This window comes from Trachymyrmex cornetzi, unplaced genomic scaffold (assembly GCF_001594075.2).
Source record: "Trachymyrmex cornetzi isolate Tcor2-1 unplaced genomic scaffold, Tcor1.1 scaffold95, whole genome shotgun sequence".
In the NCBI taxonomy this organism is placed as follows: Eukaryota; Metazoa; Arthropoda; class Insecta; order Hymenoptera; family Formicidae; genus Trachymyrmex; species Trachymyrmex cornetzi.
The window spans coordinates 157,086-171,110 of NW_017300300.1; the positions used below are offsets into that span (position 1 = coordinate 157,086).

At 27.7% G+C, this 14,025-nt stretch overlaps 1 protein-coding gene across 1 annotated transcript in view; it reads right to left on the reverse strand.

The window, feature by feature from the left end:
• The window catches only part of LOC108769800 (putative protein kinase C delta type homolog), a 37,204-nt gene that overhangs the window by 19,814 nt on the left and 3,365 nt on the right, over window positions 1–14,025 (reverse strand). Inside the window, exon 2 of the mRNA XM_018521001.1 lies at window positions 10,764–11,075. Coding sequence (XP_018376503.1) covers window positions 10,764–10,903 — 140 coding nt within the window. The 5' untranslated portion in view covers window positions 10,904–11,075. The remainder of the gene's footprint in view (window positions 1–10,763; window positions 11,076–14,025) is intronic.

Genomic DNA, 14,025 nt, shown 5'->3' on the forward strand with positions numbered 1-14,025 from the left:
AGAGTTGCGCTACTGTATATACTGTGGCGGTACTTTATAAATCTAGTGACTTTACATCCTACCACAACGCGCGACATCTGGTGTGCCTTTCAACAAGCGACACAAATGACACGGTGTGACACAATGGATCATTATATCTTTGTTGTTTGCCAATGTTAAACAAAGATAACATGATCACTGTGTCACATTGTGTCGCTTGTTGGAAAGCACACCTGAATTTTACAAACTTTCAGCTTTGGAACTGAAATTTATGAATATCGTCAAATTTCGGCATATACAAAGTTAAATATACATCTCATACAATCAAAAATGATACTTTGTTCGTGCGAAAATTCAAGGGATCAAAAAAGATCAAACTTTCGAAAGTTTGCACTATTATAACGAAAATAGGTACAGCATAAAACCGTACATTAATTACTCTGTATGCTAATTATGATGATTAATGGTATTTATATTACATCTTTTAATTATGTACATATGTTACATTTAATAAAAACGTCTAAAGAAGTTATAAATTTTAAGACAGTATTAGAGTTAACGGATTAATTTATATCAAAGCTTATGCAAATTTTTACAATCATTATCAGTTTTAATTACACATTATTTCCATGTTTATCTATATAACGCCTTAATATTTGAGTATTTTCTAGCTTTAAGTATGTAGAAAGTATGTACTTTCGATATGTGGATGCTACAAATGACTTTTGGCCACTTTTTCGGTCCCACTAATGGGCACGAACGGGTTTAATGAGGCACTGTTATTACTGCTAATGTTAGTAATATGTCTATAATTTTACGTACTCTCTAAATCTTTTGGAGTGAGGTCTCACTCCAAAAGACTGAAAATTGAACCAATCTTATAAAAAGTGAAAATATTTTCACTCTAGAACAAGAATAGCAGATTTTCATTTTTTAGGAGTGAGATTTCGTTCTTTCGGAGTAAGATTTTACTCTTTTGGAATAAAAGTTATACAAAAAAAAAATGAAATTTTATTCCTTTGGAGTGAATCTCATTTCAAAGAAGTGAAATCTTATTCCGAAAAAAGAATGAAAATCTGCCACTTTTCTTCAAGAGTTAAAAATTTTTTCTTTTTTTTCAAGATTAGCTCAATTTTTATTCCAAAAAGCTTAGAGTAACAAAATAAATATAATTGATCACAAAAATGATTGTAATATTATATCTAACCGTATATATAATACATATTATATTATAGCTTTATATCGTTTTCGGAACCAACTATATGTATAAGCGTTTTAGTGTATATGTATAGTGTTCAGCGTAACGGTCCGTATGATTTTTCAGACACTTCCGAAAAAAATTAAAGAGTGAGTATTCATTTGTTTTATATAGGCTACAACATGCAAAAAATTACAAAAAACTTTTTTCAATAAGGAAATTAAAGTCATTTTATATTTTTTAAATAACACTATATAATTTTTTTCCATAATATTGTAGAAATCTTCAAGACAAATTCAAATCATTGTCGAAAAGTTACTTTTATGCTGAATACTGTATAGAACTATAAACATAATCAAGTAACATAAATGATCTTATTTTCGGTCAAATTTAGTGTTTAATAATACTAAATGCAAATTTTTATAAATATATTATTTCAGTTATAAACTGCGCGCCAATACAGTTTGTTCGGATTTGAAACGTAATCGCAAATTGAAGCTGAAATTAATATCCCAAATTAGATTGATCGTTCACTTTAATAATGATGCTAATTTTAAAAATCTGTTAATAATTTCTTACAAAAAAATATTACTTCAGCCAAAGTTTGAATTTGGAATTCCCGATTTTTCGGGACAGACGTCATATCAATTTGACCACAGAGGCACAAATGTGGAAATATTTATCATAATAACTAGTAACTAGAGAGAATGTCATTTTTCCAGGAAATGTGTATAAACAATAATAAATTAAAATTAAACCGACAAGAATAAATCATATTTTTTCGCAATAAATTATTTACAGGTTTTCACAAGATGTTTATTAGCATCACTATAAAAATGAACGATCAATTTGGAATATTAATTTCAGTTTTAGTTTGCGATTACGTTTTAAGTCCGACGTATTGGAAGGTAATTTATAAAACTGAAATAAAATATTTGCAAAAATTTGCATTTAGTATTATTGAGTATTAAGATCCGCTTACATCGAAAATATAAGATTTTATTTCTATTGATTGATTTATTCATGTCAGTATAATTTCGATTTATAATTATAAATATAATTATTATAAGGAACATTATGACAGTAATAATTATAAAAATGAAGTATCTAGTTATAATTATTTTATTAATTACAGTCACAAATACCAAACTTTTCTCTATTTATGGTGACTTACAGTATCTTACAACAAATTATACACTCATTTTATAGATATAATTCAAAGAAATAAAATAATCCATATTCACAATGAAATTACATTACACACAATCTATAATATAACAATATAATATAAATAATATAGAATATATAAATAATATTGTAATAGAAATAAATAAAACAATAAAAATTGCTTTTTCTCACGTAATATTTGATAATGTTCTTTAAGATAATAACTAAATTGCCAAATATTAGTCTATGGCACAATATCTCTTATTTAACCTAATAATGTATATCATAAAACATTAAATTCTAATTAATGTTATTAAACTATTAATGTTTGTCCATCGGATTATATGTATAAGTCTCACTATCATGTATGTAACAATTACGAATATTTAAAAAACGATAAAATTGTTAAAACTTTCTTAATCAAATTAATGTACGCAAACTACGAAACGAAATTGTGAAATGTCAGAACGTTCATTTACAATATAAAAATATAACATGGAAATAAAAATTATTTCAGATCAAATAATAGACTCGAACAGAACAATACAGAGACTTATTCAACAATAACTTATTTGATACCTTGTTGCTATTTTAAACTTGACCTAAGTTTACTCTATTTCTGATCATTTTCGGAAAAATAAAGTGTCACCCCATAGATAGTTCAGATAAGCTTTAGTAATAAAAATTGTTTTCCAAACTTTCAGCTACTATCCATTTTCAAGAACAAAGGATGATACAGGTGAAATACTTTATACAAAAGTATCGAAAATTTCAAACTATTTTTTCGGTTTTAAAGTTATGTGAAATATTGCACAAGGTGCGTTTAAAAATAGAGAAAAAGGTAGTAATGTAGACCTCTATTATTAATGTGAGCTTTACTTAAAATTCTGTTCTAATTAACATCATCTCTTGCAAAAGATTTTTTAAGGAGATTTTCGTGTTTGATGAAATACAAGACAAGTCTATAATATGGTATACACATGTAATACAAATTAATATTAATAATATCAATAATATCCAGAAAAAAATTTCATTGACTGTACCATTTTGAAGATTCTTAATTCTAAATTTATAGAATTTTATATTACAAGTTGAAGGTATAACCTTATTCTGTAATTATTCTCTTTTAAATTAAATCACTTGCGTATAAGGTAACAATTTCAAAATCGTTATAATTATAAAGTAAACACTTAAGGGGATGCTGGATCGACAGCCGAACTTAATCGAAGTCCATAGTACAGACTTTTTTAAATTTCAAATTCGATAATAGTGACATCTTTCATTTATTTCTTATACTTATTATATAATATATCGTTGTGTCTTGCTCAAACGCATTCATCTGTCCTTATCTAATATATTGCAACGCCATCTCTTAGAAAGAGATAAAATACTGCTCGGTTTCATGGCTTCACATCAGTTTTATTCGTAGCATACGAACGAAATTTTTGGCGACTCTTTTCTCTTATACTAAAGCTCCTAGCTCATTTCTACAAGCATAGTATTGTTCTTCTGGTATTCTGTAGGCTGCTGATTACTTATTTTAAACGGGTAAAATCTGAAACTCTTATATACAACACATATTGTGATGAATTGACTGCAGGAACCGGTGACAAAACTACAATTTTTGATTTCCTTTTATTTTCCTTTTATTAAATTGTAGCTGGCAGCCAGTAATGTTGTCAATACTTTAATTGTGGAGAAGGACTTTTCAATCCATAAATACAATTAAGAGAAAAGAGTCTTTAATAATTAATGGTAAAACAGGACACTCCAGCATTTCCTTAAGTTTGTTTTCGTAAAGTTTCAATTAAACTGAGAATTTACAAGAAATTTATATTCTTCAATGAAAAAAGCTAGAATATGTGTTAAATGGACGATGCGTATACATCAAATGAGCATCGTACAACTTTTATTTTGTCAATTTGAAAATATTTAGTAACATATGAAACCTAACATATGAAATTAACAATAATTATGTATAATGACATAAGATATTGTTACTAATCTTTTTATTCCATTATTTTAATCGTTTTACATATTATGAATAAACTGTCTATTGACTAGGAAGTAGCGCAAGAACCTCCTTAACTTGTTTTTGGATGAGTAATAAAGTTGTGAAAAAATTATCACATGACTGGCGCGACACTTTTATTGACAATTTATGTTTATCTATTACAAGATATATCAAAATTTTTTTATATAATTTTTTCATACAATTTTTAATGTCAAGTTTAACGTAGTTTAGGGTAAAACCACTAGTTGTGGAACATTCTTTAAAAAAAATTCATATTTTTATCCGGAACAATATCAAACAATTAATAAAATATTTATTAAAAATAAATAAAATATTTATGGTCATGATTGATCATAAAGATTACATTATGGACGATTTTATTCCATTTCATTACCGTTTTATATATTTTAATTTAAATTAAATAAAGTAATGACAATTATCCACAATTAAACCCCATATAATTGCGAATCAATTCACCAAATGCTTTATCCTTTTTGGTGACGTTATTACATCCCGTAAGGATAATAAAAATGATTTGCGCATGTATATCGTAATATATACAGTAGTGCCCGCCAAAATGAGCGCGCGTGCGCGCGCACACACTCACATAAGAGATGTAACTCTTTCTTTTGAGTAACAATGTTCAAACAATCATAACTCTGCGAAAAAAAATCGTAGAGACCTTGGTCAGTCCGCGTTGTTCTCGTCTCGAAAAGCCCTTTCACTCGACCTCACATGTCATTTAAGATTTTCAGGCCCTCCTCTCCCCCCTCCCCCGGGAATGTTAAGGTGGGTATTTTTGAGTTTCAATGATAGGTTTTACAATCCCGTTGTATTCCTGTAAATTTCAATCCTATATCACGAATCATTCAGAAATTATTCAGGTGGCCCGGGACTTTTGGCGGACACTGTATAACGAAATTATAATTGATGATCCACATCTAATTCTAGGGTCAATTGTAGATAAGGATGCAATTTTAACACATTCAAGTTTATTTAAAATCAGTGACAATTAAAAATCAATGATAATTAAAAAAAATTAATTAAAATTAAACGTATAGCAATGAAAAACAGTTAAATTATGAATGGTAACAATTTTTGCATATAGACATGTATACTATTTTGTATTCTATTTTGATACTTAAAACAAATAAATCTTTTCGGGATGGCATCATTTATAAGATTTGACAAGTTTTTAAATATTTTTATAATAAATTTACATAATAAAAGTATCGTTATAACCTAGTGATTAAGGGGGAACACCAAGGTGACGGGTTCAAAAAATCGATTTTTTTTTGCATTTTTGTACTGCTTGGAGTCTTAAAAATATGTTCCTACTCGTATAATATTATGTTGAAATTCCTAACGGAACAATAGTAAATATGTGATGGAGTAGAACGTGGTCAGATGTCGCGCGCTACCTGAAAACGTTCAGCAGCCCTCTTGATCTGCTTGTAGGCAGTTTTATCGGTATTCTTTTGTTGCCTGTGTGCTTGAGTCTTTGTTGTATAGTGTATATATTCTTGAGACAACCGTGAACGAACGATACGAAATTTTATCGTTTTATATAAACTAATTGGTTGTAAAACTTTAAACACGTTTTTCTCGAAACCATGTTTTCGTAACTGGGCGCTCACATATCTCGGCCAATTTTTATCCGAATGACTTGAATTTTTACAACGAAACAAAATGTTTACAACAAAATTATCTTTAACTGCACGTATGAATTTTTCAATCGGATTATTAGTTATTAGTTTTTGAAAAACAATTTAAAAAGTAACGATTTTTTATCGCAAAATTGCGACCTCTTTCTTTAAAACAGCGCCATTTTGTCTAAAATTATTTTATCAAAAAATCAGTACGTGCAACTGAAACTACACTTATATACTTTAAAATAAAAAAAAAAAAATTTATTTTGGAGCTCCCGTTCAGACGCAGCACGAGCGCCCGTGGATCCATCTTTTTTCGGACGAGGTGCACATCAATGAGCACTGAGGCTATAAATATTAATATTATTCAATGAATTTTTTTTAATAATTTCGTAAATGTATGTACTTCGAATATATAAAAACAATAATTTATATAAGCTATCAGTTTTCAAAAAAAAAAATTTATGATAATAGCCTTTTTTGTCGGCCGTCACCCTGGTGTTCCCCCTTAAACAACCGCGAACACTTAATCTTAATTGAGCATAACGTCGATTTTTTCCATGAAATCTCTCTAACATTATTTATTACCTACTATAAAAGCCATAAGACAATTCTTATTATATTACACTTCGAATGAATTTTTAAAGATGCATACGTTAATTAACATCGTAGGTACATTTAATTAGTTAATGACATTAATAAAATGTGTAACGCTGTTTCTAATAAGTTAAATTAAATTGACACTTGAAAGAGACACTTGAAGAGAGAAAACAAATGCTAAAGAATCTTGTGATATTATATGTGCCATTTAATAAAAAATACTGTAATTATTTAAATATAAAAAGTGATCGGGAATTAGTGTCTAATCCACATCTAATAGTTTTATCCTATAATTAAGAATAAGTAAGAATAACGACTATATATTTTTAATTAATTTTTAACGCTATTTTGCTGTTTTTCTGTTTTGAGAAGATAAGTAAATTTGAATAACTATATTTTCACTGAAACATAAAGTTTGTTCGCAAGCTCTAACATGTTCTAAAATGCTCCTACCATAGCATTTACTCACTCTAACGCGTTCGTTAAAGTGAGTAGGAACTATAGCTGGAGCACATTGAAGCATGCTAGAACATACGACGCGAACAAACCTATAATTGAATGTAAAGAAAGATATTTAAAAAAGTCCGATTTTTTACCCTTCTGCGGAATCTTAGGGTTGCCACAGAAAATGAAATTTAAAATTCCCTGACTTTTCCAGGTTTTCCAGATATAAATGAGCAATTTCCATAAACCAATATAAAATATGTAAAATTGTTAACATTATAAAATATCTAAAAAATTTAACATTTAGAATCAAGGATTGTAAGAAAGCTAGCTTATATTATTAAAAACATAAAAGAAGCCTAGTAGCATAATAAAATTTTAGGCGCAAATTCAAGTCAACAAAAAATAAATTAGTATTAGAAAAAAGAATGCAGTTATGACGAAAAAGGGCGAAATAAAATTATTGAATAAAATAAAAATTTTAATTATTTTTTTTTAATTATTTAAAGTGCACGAGTTTTGAACGTATTTGATTATAAACGTCAGATATAATATTTAAAAATTATAAAAATTATTTGGAATAGGAGCAGTTTAAAGGAATTCTGAAAAAGTTCGAAATTCCAGTCTCTTTTATATTTCTCCTTGATTTTTCCCGGTTTTCCATGACCAATCTTAATTTCCCTGCCTTTTCCCAGTTTTCCAGATCTGTGGCAACCCTGTATAGTGAACTACAAAAAGTCGTTGCTTTCCCAGTAAACGAAAATGGATTGAAAAATGCATTCGGATTTTCAGAAATACGCATTCGCGAACGTTAAAATCAATCCTTTTCAAATCGAATACATTTTTATTTATTTATATAGGAATTGCATGAAGCACATTTCTACGCCTTAAATTTCAATCTAAAAATAGTCTCAGCTTTTTGTGCTTCGTGAATATTTCTCAATTCAAAATTCTGAATAGGAAATGAAGTTTTTCGAAATCCAGTTAAATCCAATTGAATCTAAAAGGAGTTTTTATTATAAATACGCATTGGGAAAAATAAAATTTCAATTATTATAATTTTAATCCATTTACTGGGTGATTCAGATTTAGAGAGTGAAACCCCATGAAATAGTGAAAACAGTTTTATATCCCAAAAATGCGATGAAAATAAATTTTTTTTTATGTTATATCGTGTCTCCTCTTGTAAGTTAAATTTTCGTATATCATTCTAAAATTTATTATGAATCGGATGTATTGTAAATTATCTCATGATAATTAGTACTTAAAGATTTTAAACGTTGATCACGAATCTGTTAATAAAAATGATAAATTGTAGAAATAGGGGACCCAAAATGGTCCTTAACATACAGTTTTATATGTAGGATTACAGTAATCAATTTTTTATCGAAATGAATCTGAGCGTGCTTTTTAAGATACGCTGATTATGATCCACTAAATGAAAAAATCAATGGTGGCGAATTCAAAAATGGCTGATCCAAAATGTTTGTGCCCGATTAATGTCACATATTTAATATAAATATTTTACACAAAAAAAATGAAGGCACCATCTTTTGAGGTCTTCTTGCGTACTGTTAAAGCAGGATTAAGGAAAATTGAAATTAAAAAGAGTTCCCATAAATGATGAATACTAGAGAGCGGGTGTAAGTTTAATTATTTGCTTCAGCCAATGAAAATGGCCTATTTGGTCACTCAATCAAATTCAGAGATAATAGCGACGACGTGGTAGTCACTGTCTCCATTACTTTAACACTTAAAAAAATTTTTTTGTGTTTTATATGATTTTTAGTCTTAGAATTTTTTTCAATTTATAATCTGTAATGTATCTAATGAAAAAATTTCAGATAAAAGTAAAACGATTTTAAAAGGTGTCTATGTCATTTTTTTCTAAGTGGAGTTGTCATAGATATGAAAGTTACTATTAATTTTTTTAGATGTAACTGTATGATTTTTTATCATTTATACACAATACAATTCCTCTAATTCTTTTACATATAAAAATATTAAGGTAGAGATATCGAAAAATCAATAGAATAAATTTCGAGTTATTTTATATTATATTCTGGCTCATATTGACATAAAATGTTAAATATCTTGTAAACTGTTCATTATTTTTGTATAATCGTAACTTGATACTTTTATGCACATAATAATGAGCTGAATCAATTGGTGTAAAGAAAACGCATAGTTAGATGCATGTTGAAAAATTATAGTTTTGTTAATTAAAAAAATGCTTAATTTTTAAAATAACCAACTTGTATTTTCTTTACACTAATTGATTCATCTCATTATTCTGTGCATAAAAGCACAATTAAAAAAATAAATAGTTTATAATATTTTATGTCAATATATGCTAGAATAAAGTATAAAATATAACTCGAATTATTGTTTTTTCGATATCTCTAATACTTTTACATAATTAAAGAAATCATATTATGTGTGTATGTGTGTGTAAAAAAAGTTATATAATTATATCTAAAAAAAGTGAAGGCGACCTTCATGTCTTCCACCTATAAAAAAGTACAACGTAACTAAAATAAGTCCTTCTCGAAACTTTTATCTAAAACATTTTCTCGTATCAAATATAAGTAAAATATTTAAGGTTTTCAAGAGTGGATCATCCTGTGAAATAGATTGGTTACGTATCAATTACCCCTATTTTTTCTATTCTTTCCAACTTTTAAGATGGGTTCAGGAATTTCGCCCAGATAACTCTAGACTCTAGATTATAATTTACACGTAATGTAAATTATGGTCTAGAGTTATCTGAACATAATTTCTGCCTTTACAGCATAAATCTTCGCGCGGCGTAAGTATTATATCAGATTACTCTATTGTACGAATTCTATTTCTATTTATTTTAAATGATATAAAACATCTAAAAAAATATTATAATATTATACCTTTTCGATCGCATTATTTGAAATAATGTGATTATTAATAAATGATAAGTAAATGCATGACTTTTTAACGTGTGCTTCTTGTCGTATTGAACGAAGCTGATTGTAAGTAAAAGAGAACCGTATTAACATATTGTCACTCATTAGCTGAAAAATGAATATTGAAAATGGACAATTTACTCAAAAATATTCATACACACGCGCGCATATTTGCATATACATTGTCGTTCATCAAAACGAAAAACGAGTACTGAAAATAGTAATCTACCCAGAAATACCAATACGCATACTTGCGTATACTCATCATGTTCCTTCGCAATAGCTAGACTGCGTACTTAATAGTGCAAAAAACAGACGTAAAAATGATGCCTAAAAACGTCCATATGAGACATAAAAAACGGTGAAATGTTTTTATAAAGATTGCAACTTAAAAATTTTTAACTAATCCCCTCCCCTTATTTTTTGTTTAATATTCTTATAGCTATAATATTGAGATCTTTTCACTACAACGAAATTCCTTTTGATTAAGTATTTTTCATGATCTAAATTATTCTAAATTGACAGAGTTTAGGTACAGCCGGCATTAGCATTATACAATGTATCTAATCGATAGCTAGAACTTCTTGAATGTTGTTCACATCTTTGATAATATTTGTCCAGATCAAGACTATTTGGGGGTTGATTTTCTTATATTAATTTTTACGTTAAACATAAAAAATGTTTTTTTCATTTTTTAAATACATATATATATACTACATGGAGATGCCAAATTGTCTAGTGCCGTCCCTGCTTTTACGTACTGAATAGCTTACCTGTATATGTATCCTTCAGCTCCGACACTACGCGTCGAAAGATTTCGTTGATCTACAGAGGATTTCCTTCCAGAAAAACCCGATCCACTGCCGCCACCGGCGTTTCTCCTCTTCGCATGAGAACCACCAGTGAACATCATTTTCCAAAACTTCACCAATGGCTTAATAATTTAACTTTACTTCATTACCCTTGCATCAATAATATTATCGCCGTGATTGAATTCATTATTCATGATTCATAATTCATGATTTATATTTGGGTGTAAGTGAACGGGCATTTCATACATGCTCTCTGCATACTTGATTTTTAATCTATGACAAATATTTAACATATTCTATTTCTCGTCTCATTCTCTTCTTTTTAATATTGTGGACACACACACATCTTTAATTATATATAAAAACATGATCTTTAATTATAAAAGTATGATAATAATGATACATGTAATAAAAATTGCCCATAAAAACTTTAAATTATAATAAAAATTTTTTAATAGATATGGAATTAATAAACGATATTCAAATTTGAGAGACGTTTTCATAAATCATAATCAACTTTATTTCATAATGATTACCTGAATTAATAATCGAAGAGTAATTAATTATAAATTTGTACGCAAAAATTAAGGATTATTTAGCAAGCTACGAACTGTAAATAATAGATCTTTCAAACATAAAATTTGTAAAATATTAACCCAAATAGCTAAACCAATTTACAACAAAATTTTAGAATTAGTTATGCCTTTATTCAAAGGATTCTTTACTCTTGGTTACTTACATATATCATATAATATCTTTGTGTCAATCGAGTGTCATTCGTTAGTTACGACGTTAAATCATTCACATTAAAATGAGACTACGAATTCGATGTAAGTACTTAGTAAGTAATTAATAACGTTCAATCTTAATTATTCTATAATTTAATGCTTATTTAACTTTTATAAAAAATAATATGGATTCAATTTGATTAATAATTGACGAGATCTCACTGTCAGTCCATTTTTCAAGAAATTTATCAATACTAACACATCTTATATATCTCAATGTGATATGCTGTTTTAATGTATTTGACTGCGACATCTCTTTAATCTTCATGTAATAATTTTGGATATATTTTCGTATTTGTTAATTATTGAGGATAACCCAAAAACGAGGAGTCTAAGTAATTTGTATTCATATTAATTTATATTATATTTATATGATAAAAAATTTGAATTCGCACATGAACACCTAGTGTTGACTCTGATTGGCAATTATACTTTTGTGATTTATGTTCCTAGAACTTATCTTTTGTTTTAATCAAAGGAATTTATTTAAAATTAACTATTATTTTTAAATTACTTACAATTATAAACTATTCAATGTGTTGTCACTGGCGTGTAACAATAATTATGCAAAATGACCATCATACTTAATACAGAATGATCAGAGTAAACACGACTCAATGCGAAAAAATTCGCACACGAAATTCAAATTTATAAATATAGCCAATCGTTTCGCAATTCACTAGCCAACATACCACCGATTTGTTCTCGTATCTCAAGAAAAATTATTTATTCGCGCTACTTCAAATCTGCACGAAGGCAACAAATACCAGATATTATGCGCGAAATGTGTTTCTAAATATCAATTTATTTTATCCCCCTCTATCTACATTTGATGGTAAGAAGCAATCGTGCGTATGATTCTTGAATATATCTTTTCAAAAATTTTTAATCACGAGAAAACTTTTTAATACGAAACATGTTCCGTTTTTTCGAAATGACTTCAATCAAAGTTATAATTCAATCAATATATTCAACTTACCAAGAAATATTTACGTTATTTTAACAATATTTACATCAACATTTTACATTATAAGATTATTAATATTTGTTAACATATTTGTAATGGTTAACATATAGAAAAAGATTTAATTTGGGACAATGAATTATATTAGAAATTTTACTTAAACAATTCGTCGGTTAAATTTATCGATTAATCTTTTGTTGCGTAAATTTTTTTTAATATCTATATTTGATGAAGTTTCAGAACGTATGTCTAATAGTCTAGGAATTTTTGGGGTGCAATTGCAAATTTTAAGCAAAATTTAACAAGTCAAAATAACAAATAGGCGATCAAAAAAATTTAATTACAGCTTATACACAATAGGCTCCAAATTTCAAATTTACAGTCAATATTGGAAAATTGATAATCTCTAATACCGAAGAAATCTTTGATGCATTTCAATGAAATGTTTCGCTCCTAATCGAGAATTAATAACGAAGACATAGCTAGAAGTCTCAAATATAAATATATCGCAAATACAAAGTTACAGTTTAATATAAATAATTTTTCAAAATTTTTAGTCGGTTTATTCGCTATAGATGTGATGTTTTAGACTTTCCATTTTTGAGTACAGATTTGAAATCAGCGACTTCATTCAAAAACATTAATATACAGATTTTCAATATATGTTTTTATTTATCGTCTTCTTTTAAGCATAATTTTTTAAAGTATTAATTTTGATATTTATAACTTATGCTAATACGAAATAATTACATATTTATGTTATTAATGTCTCAGGAACATAAAAGCCAAACATATCGTATAACGTATACAAACCAATTATGAAATGCGTAAAGATAAAAATTGCAAAAGAAACAAATATTTCATATGTAGGACATTATGCGGCAAATGAATAAATTAATCCGCATTTGATCAAAGTCTTTCTGAGAATTAAAAATTTCCATGGCATTAATGTGCATTCTTTAAGGATTAATCCACTGCATTGGAAACGCATGCTGGTCGTTTACGCTATTTGTACTGTCGTAATGTTAAATTTCCACTTTTCTCTTTTTATAAAGCAAAAAGTATATTTCACATAACATTATATTGTAGATTTTTTTATAATTATTTGGATTAACGGATACCGCATCGATAACTTTGACCTTGACATATATTATCGAAGTCATGCCCTGAGTGATGTTCAAAGAGTTTTAGGTCACTGTTCGTTCAAAAGTTATTAATAGGAAATAAACAAACAATATTAAGAATCTTTATTTTAGATCGCATATGTGAGAATACAATCAATACTAGAAATTAAATGCCTATAGCGGTCGAAGCTGGAACTTTAATATTTAAATAATTCAATGTGAATTATAAATAACTAGTATACATAAGTGTATATATACAGTGATGGGAGAAAGTTCGGCAACGGTCAAATATCTTGGAAAATAATGCTTATGGAAAAAAATGTTCAATACAAAAGTTTTAGTATATC